The sequence below is a fragment of the Homalodisca vitripennis genome, chromosome 7 (genome assembly GCF_021130785.1).
Source record: "Homalodisca vitripennis isolate AUS2020 chromosome 7, UT_GWSS_2.1, whole genome shotgun sequence".
In the NCBI taxonomy this organism is placed as follows: domain Eukaryota; kingdom Metazoa; phylum Arthropoda; class Insecta; order Hemiptera; family Cicadellidae; genus Homalodisca; species Homalodisca vitripennis.
Window position 1 is genome coordinate 83402192 of NC_060213.1, and position 14096 is coordinate 83416287.

General features: G+C 33.2%; 1 protein-coding gene across 1 annotated transcript in view; it reads right to left on the reverse strand.

The window, feature by feature from the left end:
- Window positions 1-263: 263 nt before the first annotated feature.
- The window catches only part of LOC124366014, a 435131-nt gene continuing 421298 nt past the window's right edge, over window positions 264-14096 (reverse strand). The window contains exons 6-8 of the mRNA XM_046822206.1: window positions 5011-5123; window positions 3807-3976; window positions 264-3263 (exon numbers count right to left, since the gene is read on the reverse strand). Of these exons, the coding sequence (XP_046678162.1) occupies window positions 2905-3263; window positions 3807-3976; window positions 5011-5123 (642 nt within the window). The 3' untranslated portion in view covers window positions 264-2904. The remainder of the gene's footprint in view (window positions 3264-3806; window positions 3977-5010; window positions 5124-14096) is intronic.

The following is a 14096-nucleotide window of genomic DNA, read 5'->3' on the forward strand; positions in this document are numbered from 1 at the left end:
TCTCTCTCTCCTCTCCCTCTCACTCTCCCTCTCACTCTCACTCTCCCTCTCACTCTCCCTCTCACTCTCCCTCTCACTCTCCCTCTCACTCTCCCACTCACTCTCCCTCTCCCTCTCTCTCCTCATATATAAGGACTAAACTCAATTATAATTGCTATGAGTTTGAACATTGCAAATCCACCATAGAACCATCAACCAATGGAGTTTACAAGGATCTTTCACAGGCTTTGAGCAATTGAGAAGTCCAAGAAAAGTTTAACTCATTACAGATGCATAATATTGTATAATTTCAAGATACATATGAAATACATTATTAGTACATTACAATGTCATAAATGCGCTGGCCAGACACTTTGTACAAACATTATACTACGTAAAACTACATTACATTTGAAACAAATATTACCGTACTTTAATCAGAGTTGCACATAACACATTTTAGATTGCTTACTAACACGGGAGGCCCTACGCTAACATTGGAAACAGATGTAATATAATTGAATGTCATGTAATTGTACATAATACACTATGTACATTTGGCATTTATTGACTCTAGCCTATACTCGTTACAATCTAATATTTACAAGAATACATGGTAACACTGGTGATCTGTATATAAATAATAGTGAAACAAACATTTAAGTATTGCAATCTCGATCCGGGGTATTGTTATAAAATCTGATCATTTATAAAATTGTATCTTAGTATTAACAACACTATTATGTATGGATTGAATGTGCACGGAACTTAAAAACTTTAACTGCCGCTATCTCGAATATCATAACGGGAAAACAATCCTCTAACGGTGGGTATATTTTGGTTATTACCACGCTAAAACATTCTATCCTATTTACTCCCGTACATTATGCAATGTCAACTTTCATAGGCCTTATATCTGTAGTATTAGATATCTATTTATTGAGTACTAACACGTTCATAGATACTTTATTCTGCAGTTATGACAATTTCTTGCAAATATGTTGTCCGGTTCATTCCTATATACAATTCAGAATGAATTGTCATAACCCTTCATATTAAGTATTAGATATTAGGTATCCATTGGTTCACTACTTATTCTTCAATTCCTCGCATAATTCTGTGAATTGAAACATTTCCTGTTGTAAACAATGCTTTCCTATTCGCTCTCACGTATCATTCAATTTGAATTGCCATCGGCCATGTGTAATCATAGATTCAATGATCGACCACTGATTCAATAGTGACATTTATTTCGTGAATCATTTCACTTTCCTATTTCAAGTATAATAAGTACACATGGACTTTTATTTCGATATACCAACCGAGCTCGTGGATCTACCGCGGAATTGTATTCAAGATCCGTGCTTCTTGTTGTAACGGTTTATTCTACAACAGTCGCAAATCGCAATGTATGCAATATAAAAATACTATCATCTTAGGCCGACTCAGTGTAAAAATAAACGAAAATTGTTAATGTATATATTCAATCTTAGGAAATAGTAATACTTTTATTGAAAACTGTGTTCCTGTCCATAATACTGTTCGCAAACATTAAATTTAATGGCACATTTCTTACATTTACAAGTTACAATGTGTTATTATAAGCGTAAATATTATTAACCTAACGTTAAATCATGTTCCTACATAAAAACACTCAGTATAGTCTTTGCTGCGGAAACAGTATGTGAGAAAACTAAAAACTGGTAAAAAAATAAAAACTGTATAAATTATTACAGAAACTAATTTTAACTGGAAACTAAACCAACGTTAAAACAGTGCTCTTCATTGACTGTTTTTCTGATAGTACACTTTTCCTGTCCATTCACAATTCTCTTGGCACTCAGTTCAAGTCGGACTTGAACTTATTATATAGTGTCCTTTGAAGACTAGATAGATAATGCAAATTGACAGAACTCTTCAAGCACGCAGTCTTGACATCAGAGCAATAAATTAAGTTTCTCTACTTGTATCTTGACATCAGAACAATAAATTAAGGTTCTCTATTTGTATGCTGACATCAGAGCAATAAATTAAGTTTCTCTACTTGTATACAGTACACTATACCATAAAGTCGTATGTTTAGTTTTGATTTAATATTTTTAAATTTCATCTTATAGTAATGGCAACTTATAAAATGGTATTTGTACAAAACACTTAATAATTCATTATAATATAATACAATACTGCAATCTTATTTTGTACAATATCTTTTATATTTTACAAAAACAAAGGAAACAACTAAGATTTTTAGTTTGCTTTGTACAAAAGCAATGTGCCCATAAATAATGTATGTTAATAGTGGTTTTAATAAACTTTCACAGTTTCATTTACATCAAAATAAAAATAAAATATATAATACAATAAAGCATTTAAAGGGAAGGGTTTCTTAGCCCACCATTTTTCATCGTGGTTGATAAAATGTTACTAGTCTCTGTAATTTCGGTCCTACTTACAAAAAATGGAAACATTTTTGAATATTGCTTACAAAAGAAGTAAAAAATAAAAAGCATGTTAATAATTACACTGAATCAAGTTAAATAAATTTCTTGGTAAATTTTAACCATTATAATTGTCTAGTGAGTAACAACTACGTCTTATTTAACCAGTTTGTTAGTTTGCTGCATCTTTTAAAACTCATTTATAAGTAGGATTGTCTAGTCACACGCCCGATACATTGAAATATTTTTTTCTAACACTGATCCTCTTTGAACGAAGCTGCTTAAGCCGTAGTACACAATTTGATGATGAAAACAAACACAATTTGGTACTGCTTTTTTATAATGGACAAAAAGATTCCTAATGAATACTCCACTTAAACGAATAGTTACCATGAGAAACATAATAAAAGAATTCTTGGAAAGCCTGTTAACGTCCTAATAGAAAACACTGAAGGTCAGATAATTTGAGAAGGAACATCTAAAACCATTAAGTCTCTTCCTCACTACGTCTACCCTTGTTGCGCTTTGACTTGGCACGTCTTCGCCTGACCCTCGGCGTGATCTCGCAACTGCAGCCGCTTCGCACCCTGATGTAGTCGAGCCTCCACTTGTAACCGGTGGCTGAGGGGAACAGCTGTTGGGGCCGAGGAGCTGAGCGGGCCGAACTCTCCGTGCCGTCATCCCTTACGATGGCGTATGTGTAGGAGTACTTCTGGACGCACTTGGATTGGTTGTGGAGCCGCCGATCGAGAAAGCGGCAAGGCTTGCCCTCCACCCCAGCCCGGCAGGACAACTCGTAGAACCGCTGAGTATTTTGGATCTCGCTGTAAAGCTCCACCAGCATACCTACGACAAGAGAAGTCAGTATAAGATACAAGGATGCATCTATAGTGGAGCCAAAGGTGGAGGAAGTGCCAGGGCAAGCCATCCACCCCAGCCCGGCAGGACAGCTCGTAGAACCGCTGAGTATTTTGGACATCTTGGTCCAGCTCATCGAAATCTGTGGCAAGAAAAGTCATTATGATACAAATTAGGAATAATTTTACAAAACGATACAAAACGAAACAAGCATTACAGATTGCTCTTCGTCTCGGATTTGCACAGTTCACTCCCAAGTAGACCTCCGTGAATAGCGGTCAGTCAACAATAGTAGCGAAAACAATATATCATAGCTACTTTGCTTCGGCATAAATCTTTTAATCATAGGCCCCCAAGTACACCTTCAATTTAAAACTTTCCAAGCGGACTCAAAGTTACATTTTTTATACATGTAAAAAGGTTATCACCGAAAACATTGCGTGAACATGACCATTCTCAAGTCACATCCACAGTTTCAGTGTTAAATACACAAAATATTGTCCATAGTACTACTAAATCTGAATCCCTTACCATCCTGGTTGATTCCTCCTTGAGGTTCGACCATCTCCAGGGTGGAAGGGCAGCAGTCCACAGGAAGACCCTTTTCGCCTCCTTCCCGCCTCAGCACGAGCTGCGCCTCTCTGTGCGAGAGCCACCTACTGCCCGCCTCCACTGACATGAGCTCCTCTCCTTCTTGCGACCTATATAAAAAGAAAACTGGATTGTTTTGCAGGATAAATGTATCTAACTGTGGAAGATCAACCATGGCAGATCAAGGAAGACCATTAGGACTTCTTGAGTCACTAGTTGTGGCAAGAGAGCCGGTAAAATGAGGACTTTGATTGTTTTACTCTCGCATATTCACTGTTCGATGAGCGTAACTCATTGTGCTATTTCTAGCGCTATAGGAAATAGGAACAAAAATGTGTTGCTATCTAGCTAGAATAATTATAACAGTTAGTCATAATTTGACAGCAAAAACACTATACTGCACATACTGTCTGCTGCGCCTGACTTGTTTCCAGGAATGTCAAGATCATATTTTGATAGTTCAACAACTGTAACTTTTAAAATCATATAGGCCCATTTACACGTAGCCTGTGTAACGCATTAAGATATGCCATTGACAATGTTCGAATTTAAGCGCTAATCAGTGATAGGATAAACAGTGAATGTTAATTGTTTCAAGTAGTTTAATATATTTATAAAACGGAGAGAGACTTTAAGAGAAATTATGCAGTGTCTATAGTAAAAATATGCATAACAATTTAAGTAGAATACTGGTAATTGGTTCAGAAAATTTTTACTATTGTGATAAAATTATAGCATAGAATGAAAGCTATTTTTCATTCCTTTCATACCAAAAAGCAACGGTAGAAGACCACAGCAAAGTTGTCAAAATAAAAGAATTGGGGAACTATATCATTGGGAATATGACGTGTTGTATGACATCACTTAAGTACAATCCCTTCCGATCTCTCTTACTCACTTACTTATTTAAGGCATGCGGCACCGTCTGCACAAGGAGTGCTCTAGTGATGAATAAAACATCATTGTTTCCCCCATCCAATGCCACAAAGTTGCATCAATCCAACAAGGAATCCATCACTGCAAGTAATGGAGGAGTGAAACGTGAAACGTGAAGCGTAAAACTTACACATGTCACTTAACATACTAGTAGGACTGGAAAAGCGTTTCGAAACCAGTGAGGGGGGGCGGGGCCGGTTGTACTCACCAATCCAGCGTGAGGTCTGTGTGGTTGTTGCCAGGGTGACGGTGGGAGCGAGCCGGCGATTGGCTGTGCTGCGAGGAAAACCGCGGAAACAAGCTGGCGGCCAGGAACAGCACCTGCGGAATACCATACTTATTTAATGTTATTCACAAGCTAATATTTATTCTGTGAATGTCGGTGGAAACTTTCCAGGATCTTGCTGCATATCTGAGACGGGTCAAGGATAACAATATTTGTTACTTGTTGATTTCATCTATGTGACAATAGGACAATTACATAGTTGCGTAAAGGATGACATTTATTTTCATTGTTACGGATAATTATAAAATATTGCATGTTACAAGTTAAAGCTAAACTTTGTTCAGAAAATTTAACCCTCAATTTCCACATCAGCTCAAAATTATTTATGTACTGACGGACTTATACATACAGTAAGTTTGTGAGGTTCGCAATTTTAGCGCTTTATAAAACGTACGATTGGGGTAAAATATTTAAAACAAACCTAATGAAGTACTGGAATCCGAATCAATTCAAATAAACTAGGATTTAACAAAGTCAAAGTCCAATGAGCTAAATATAATTCCAAGATATCCCAACAGAGGTAGAACTACTTTAAAACGAAAAGCCAGTATTTTAGAAGATTAAGATCGACTGTGCTGGGAACAAGAACAGGGAAATGTTGAAGCTGCTGCGTCGTGATATATAATGCTCTTACAATTAAACGTGATGGATGAGAAAAGCCGACATTTTACAACGATAAATTACAAAAACAAAATCATAAAGTATTACAGGTTGTTTGCCAAGTCAAGAGAAGAATGAGTTCATTCATCTGCTATTAATTAAGAGGGCAGTAACATGCGTCCTAGTTGAGAAAGTCTTAAATGCTCCCAAACTATGTCATCCTCATGTTTGCTAAATTTATGAGTATATCAAAATAAAAGAATATTAATGCATACGCGAAAAGGATTACGATTCATAAAGCGCTTAAAGCACTCTCCAACAAAACAAATAGGCTTAACAACAATAAATGATTTAAATGAGCTTTTGATTTGATTAATTAATCCGTTTAGTACTGAGATTAAACTGTTCAAAACAATAAATTGGCCAGAAATCAAGTGTTTTGCTGGAATAAGCCTGTGATTATCGCGTTTCAACCAAATTTACTTGTTTCTCTTTCTTCGAAGCTGAATATTTATTGTATAGTCAGGTTTACCAGTATGGAATTTTCAATTGATGAAGACACGTTGGCAAATTTATAACCTCAATTCATGGTCGATATTTATTATAACGTTTCCGTAACCACAAAAACAAAATAAAAGAACTGATATTAAAGTTTCATATTTAAATTTTATACACAATAATAATTTGAAAAACGGTTTTATTAAACAACCAGTTTTAAAATAATAAAACAACTTTTTAAAAGTAGCCTACTGTTCTCATAATATTTTCTAGATGTTAATATTACAATGTATGAGTACGCCACACCACATGAATGTAAAAATCTTTACTGAGGTCGCATGCAAAATTTCAACCCAGTTCATTTTATTATGAGCTACTATGCCATGTGGTTAAAATGCAGTGAGGTTGTATTAGCAAACAATGGTCTTATGGTAGAACAAATAAATGTTCAGCCAAATCTCATTGGGGGCACGAACCATGATCTGACTTATCTTAGATATAAATGAAGCTTCATGCAAACTTCCATAGCTCAAATTAGTGATATGAGAATCAAATACAGAATCGAAAATATTCGAATACACCCCGGGTATCCGGGTATTCACATATTTGAATACCTCAAAATGAATTCGAATATTTTTGAAATGAATACAATTTCTCTGGAAGAATCGAATTCAAACTTACAGTATTCATTCGTTTGGACTTAAAGTATTTAGTCATAGTCATATTTCTTTATTAACATAATCTTCAAGAACAGTAATAGTGTCACAATGTTAACAAATTACAGAGTATTTAAACACAACATTTAAATAAATTATTCAAGAGCTGTATTCGTATTTATATACATGTATTCGGTGGAGGATTTAGATGAATATATGAATGTTTTATATATATATATTGTAAACTAAAACCCTTTTAACATAACATATATAATAAGATATATATATATTCATAACATAATATATATATATATATATATATATATATATAAAACACACACACACACACACACACACACACACTCACACACACATATATATACAGCATATATATTATGGGTATATATATATATATATATAATATATATATATATATATATATATATATATATATATATATATATATATATATATACATGTGTGTGTGTGTGTGTGTGTGTGTGTGTGTGTACTATGAAAAAATAATTAAGGGGAGATTTATAATTTGGAATAAGTAATTAAATATTTTCAAACTATACAATATGCATAATTATACAAACAATCAATTAATAAATACATTTGTAAACGATTAAAACAAAAATTAACGTTCATTTCATATGCAAAAACAAAATATTATTGAGGCTTTTGGCTTTAATCTATTTTTACGATCATTGGTGACAAAACCTGCAATAGAAAAGAATCTTTCAGACGGGACCGAAGTAGCAGATAAAGAAGAATATTATTTCTGGAGTACATAAATCATCACATGTTTGCAAGAAGCACACAAAGGCAAAGTATTTTTCTACCTTTTTGGCAAGAAAATTCCAAATACTCAAGAAACAATGGATTACGGGAAGTAAGTAAGACGAGTCTAGACTTGTTTATTTGTAGTTGTTTGTAGACTATCAAATACAAGAGTGCTTTTAAATACACTGTATTCGATTCTTTTAAGTATTCGATTCTCCCATCACTAGCTCAAATGTGTCCTCGAGATATCATCCTAAGTAATGTGCTTAGCTAACGCTCGGCTAGATCACAAGGAGGAAAATGCAAAACCATCGGTCTCGTCGACAACTAAATTGCACTATATTAACTCTCAGCGAGTCATTTATATAAAAGGACCAAATGCAAGCAGGATCACAAGGCACACGAAGAGTTAGCAAGGACTTGTGATGAAGAGGTGAGAAGCTGACACGTCCGACGGTGGGTGCGTGTCTGGACAGCAATTACTAGGCGAGTTGTGCTTGTGCGTGTGCGTGTCGAGACTATTCATTTACAAATGGAGTGTTTGGGTCACGCACTGGACCACCCAACCGACTTCCCTACTGACCGATAGATCTTGTGTTTTCATGAGAAGTCTGCGTTTCCTTTCATAAAGTACGATTGTAGCACGATATTCAGCAGTTGGTCTATTTCAACACAATTTAGAACACAAAAAGAAAAAACTTCCGGGAACAAGTGGGTGCAAAGTCTACTGATTCAAATAACTAATAATTTAATCCAGTGGGTTCAGAATCGATATTGCGGCCTGGTTTCGTGGAAATCCTCCCACAATTCTCTACAAACAAGACCCTTTTCTTTTCTCTAATCTTTCCTGTTTCCTGTTGAGTAAAATGTAATGTTTGGGCTGAACAGAGTTTTCATAACTTCCAAAACCAATTTCCCTAGACAATCCATTCCGGAAAGTTGGCAAGAGTTCAACGTTCCTCGTTTAAAAGTTCGAAGTGGGAATCCGATCGGAAATACAAACGTATGCACAAGTTTTATTAATTCATAAAATATTACTCCCACAAGCACGTAATCATTGATTGAGTGTTAAGAGTAAAATGAGATTGGCGAAGTAGACAACAAAAAACAACAAACAAAAGTTTGTAGGTATTTTTATTATTACAGAGCATATATTGAGGATACAAGATAAATGTACGGTTAAAATTAACGTAAAAACTGTATACAAGAATTTATTTTTTATTTTTATTTTAAGATTTCTCAACATTGAACTGAGAAAAGTATACCCTATATACATAGGGATTAGAAAAATCGTAAACTCAAATTCCCGAATATGGCTGAAGTTGGACTGTAAGAAGAAAAGTTAATATTTAAAGGCATTTTAATAAATAAAAGGATTTGGACGGCTAAGTCTGAATTATGTGACAAGAACGCGTTTATATTTACCTTTAACAGGAAAGAGAGAGGTAAATGAATTATGGTGCGCGATAAAATATAACGAAATCTCCAAGGGAATTACGAATGTTAATTAATTTAACAAGGGTTTATAATCAAAGTATGATAAAACAAATGTTACTATGTTACTGTTATAAACACGAACCATTTCATAACTCATCACAAGAAAATACTTAAAATCTTAAAACTACTTTATTTAAAATATTAATTAACATTAGTAACATACATGTTTTATTTAACACAGAATTTGCTGACTGGCTATCCTATATTAAAAATATCCAATGTATTTACCGGCAGTTCTATTTTTTCTGCATATAAATGGTACTTTGTTTACAGTTTTCTTTTGACGATCGATGGAACTGTGGATGCAACTGAATATTTTCGGTCATTTGTCATAGTTAATCACTGTTTCTGTGTTCTTTCATTTTCACTATTAAAATAAAACGTAACTGACATCGTTTGCCTCCCTGTGTCACTAAACGATGGGAAATGTGAGAAAAACCTGTTTCCTTCGTCAAAATGGTGCTATTAGGAATAAAGCACTTGGATTAGAACCATATCTGTGTAATCTTGATCCATTATTTGAAGAACTTGTTTTTAATAGGACATTAACTGTGACCATTGAAAAGTACTATTTCAACCTTGAAAAATAACAATAGTATTTATAACAACCGATAGTAAATAACACAAATGCTATTAGAGTTATTTTTATAATATACCATTTACAAGAACAAGGATAACAAAAATAAATCAATTAAGAAAAATGTTTATGTGCACTATATTTGTTTGCAAAAATTATAGCGCTCGAACAGGACAACATATATGTGGCCAAAACATGTAATTTTACGTATGCGGTATCCCGCAATGAAGAATGTGACACTAAAGGCGTTACTCTTAGCCAAACATGTTCGCGGAAGTCTATTTACAGATCGAATGGCCCAGTTGCCAGTAGACAAGGTACAGACAGACTGAAAACATCGTAAATCTTCCATCTGGGTCACCTGCCAAGAGACTGCAGGCGAGCAGCACTCTTTGGTACATTTCCGAGTGTTGGGGTAAGTGGAACAGGTGATTACGAGTACAGTAACACGATACTGGGTAGTCTACACAATTTCTTGAAAAGTCTTAAATAAATGATAAAGTGCTTCTTGCCCTCGCGGGAATCTCAATTGCTAGACAATTATGCAACTACTATACCATATAATCCTTATTAGTATCAATAAATCACCACACACATTTAAATAATCAAACTAAAATGTGATACAACACCCTTTGTTTATTAAACCCTTTGTTAAATGGCAATAGTTGAAATTGTAATTATTCATTATATATAATTTGTTTGAATAGCAATAACCTAATGTAATTTCAATAAAGATTGATTCACAAAAAGTACTTGTTCCGTCGGGATCCGAATCCGAATCTCTCACTTGCCGGGGGAACATGATACCATTACAGCATATAGTCATGATTTTTTTCCGATTCAGTTATTTCGACCATTTCTGTCACGTATATATGTTCAAATAACCGAAATAACATATGTTTGAAAGACCAAATTCCTGTAAAACTACATTTAACATGCATTCAAAAAAAGTAATTGCACCACCGAGAGTCGAACCCGGATCTCTCACTTGCTGGGCGAGCATGCTACCACTATACCACTATTGTGCTTTATTTAATAAAGTACAGTTTTTGTAATATAAAAAATATTCTGTATTCAGTTGTGTGCGTATGGCGATGCATTCCTTAATAGCAAAGAGCCACAAAAATAAGGTATAAAATACATTTTTGATTATAATTTTTTTTAAAAGTATACTATCCAATAAATAAAGAGCATCTGCAATATAAGTGATTATTGAAACTAAACTAACGGTAAAAACAACTTTTTCTCGTAAGCCTTAATCGATAGTGGTATGGTCTTTGGTATAACAGTGTATTGGTTAAAATCTTAAAGGAAAGCACATGTCTTTCATTATTATTTTGGAAATTATTTTGTCTTTCTTGGTGGAAAAATCAACAATATGCACAATTCAATGCCGATGATTTAATAGCATTTGGTGTTAATTCAAGGGGTTTTTGTATTAATTTGAGGAAATCCGTTGTTGTTTTGCACAAGATTTACGTACTCGGAATCACTGAAAAACATAATCAGATTAGTGGATGCTAATAGTACAACTACTAGAAATGCTAATTTACTAATTTTAGGAAATTTGATAGAATGGTTTTAAAGAATAAAAATATAGCAAATACTATAAACTAATCTACACTTCACATAAAATGTTTTTAATGTACCATAACATGCAGTGTGTGAGGTCAGACAGTGTGTTTGCAGCGGTTGGATGTGTTATTGTTCTTTTTCTTTTCTTTTTTAAACTACTAGGTTTTTCATCGTCTTTCATTGAGAATTACATTATTAAGTTCATGAGTTATTTTATGTGAATAAATCAGTGTTATTTACTATAAAGTGTAAGTATGTTAACAGTTTACATGTATCTTTATTACATTATTGTTAATTTACTGTACGTGATATGAGGTTGAGTGGTAGAGAGGGCTTGAAAATCCTAACTCCGCCTCTTTAATAAAGGCATTTTTCATTTCATGTAAAATTTGAAACTAAGTTAATGTTTAGCACTATATTATTTTCATTACAAAATGGGATTTTGCAACAGAAGTGGTGATTCAATTTCTTCATTAAGAGTTAATGTACTGGATTCTAGAATAAGCCAAGAAGAAGAGCACAGGATAGTCATTATCAATGTTCTTCCTATAAACCCTTTCCTTTCTTATTCCATTTAGCCGGCGAATACCTTTCCTGGAGAAGCACAACAAATTGCAGATATTAATTCTTATATTAAAATGGTAAAACATAGTTTGTTGTAGTTTTTGTATGAATAGTATAGAGAGAGAAAATTGTATCTGAAACGTCATTCTAATAAAAGAGCTTACACACATAGTAAAAGTAATGGAATGTGTTAAGTCACAGAGGCGAAATTAGGACTTAAGAGTAATCTCTTTCACAAGTGTGGTGTGGTATGTATCAAAAAATCAATTCTGTAGGTGGGTATAACCAAATAGAGTGTTTAAAATGAAAAACTAACCTTGATAATTATATCAAAACATACTTAAAAAGTTAATTTGAGAATTCGTCTGTTTGTGGAATTTTTCCAAACAACAGAATCACAAGTGGTGTGAGTAAACCACGACTATTGTGCATAGTTAATCTTTATAATAATTATTAGGGTAAAGTTGGAAGGTTCTAACTCTGTGGCAAATATTGCAAAACCACCCCATACTCCCCAGGCAGCCTTAGCCCCAGAAGGATTATGAATTCTCGCCGACATAAGCGCTATCGCATGCCCACTCACATCCCCAGCCTCCAGCTGCCCTCTCAGTCGACTTTATTCCCATTGTGCAAAGACCAATTTAGTGAATTATTAATTGATTCAGGACATCCATTGGTTACTCAGTTACTATCTTAGTCATACAAAAATAAGTCATAATACTTATACTGTACTTATCAATCAATCAATCAAATCACATTTATTTCCACAAATTACTGAAAAAAGAAGAAAATAATTTATATTGAAAAAAATAAATAAATTTAGCATTTGGATATCTAATAGTAATGAAATATACAATAATATTCAAGTAATATAATTCAAAATAGTTAATATTAAATAATTAAACGCTAAATAATATAAATCTGTTTTATATCACAAATAAATTAAATCTATATATTGAAATAAAGATAGAAATTAAAATTAAATAATATAAACCTAGTGAAAACAGCACTTATGATTCAGTTAATTTGCTACCTAATTTCTGTATAATTAAAAATAACACAGGATAAATTATTGAAGTTGGAATTTGAGTATTGAAATTATAATTCCAAAGGTGCTTGACCTAACTTTCATTATTTTAATGAGGATCACTCAAAATTAGTATAATACATTCAAAATAGTTGTTCCGGCTCAGTCGGAAGAAGTATGTATATTTATTATTCGAATTACGAGTATTATTAATTTATTCTCATGGGATTCACATGTGCTCAATATTTTGAAAACAGTTTGAGATGCAAACACTTGTATATAACCAAAACTCTAAACGAAATATTTATATAAGCATTCCAGAACACTCTGTACGTTTTTTAGGCTCATAAATAACAGATTTGTGATTTTTTAGCGCTTGAACGGCAGTTTGAACGAAATTACCAGGCTGGCCAACGAACTAAGTACAAGATGAATTTTTGTTTAGGCTTTTAACGCACAGTTACCGTTTCTAAAAGCTATGATGTATATTATAGATATAACGCATTTTGAACGGGGAAAGGTTTTGGAATTCATGTTAGATGAAGTTATGCAAACATTTCCGATAAGTGCTACTACCATGACGAAATTAAATTGCAATGCGCTGATTTTGTATAACAATCTAACCGAGAATAATGATTTATTCCTTAAAAAAAGTAAAAAACATTACAAAAATAAAATCTTAGGAATAGCCTAATCACATGTCCAGTAGTGTGATTAGGTTTAACAAAATAAAATAAACTTAATACAGTACTTTTTGAGTTCAGTTACATTAAATTACATGCTGGCTACTCTCCGTGGTACCTGAAACTACGAAATGAACTAAAAATAAGAACACAAAAAATAATACGAATATAAAGATAATTCTATCTACTTTTCCATATAATGTAAGAATAAAAATTATCCAATATTAACTGTTAAAACAACATAACAATTAGTATCCTCTTTATACAATTCGAATTAAAAAAAAAAAAAAAAAAAAAAAAAAAAAAAAAAAAAACTAAAAGACTTGGTAATAATTAATGATTATATTTTGCGCCTGAAAATTTTATTGTGTGCTAAAGGCTAATAATCCCTCAGGAACCATGATTTACCAGTCAGACTTTAATATACATCAAGACTACATTATTTTAAATATAAGAAATGAGAATACTGCCCTAATTTTACCAGTTTCAACAATCTTTAAGCATTTCTCCAGATTTAGTTCGCAATAAAACTACCTGTACATCAA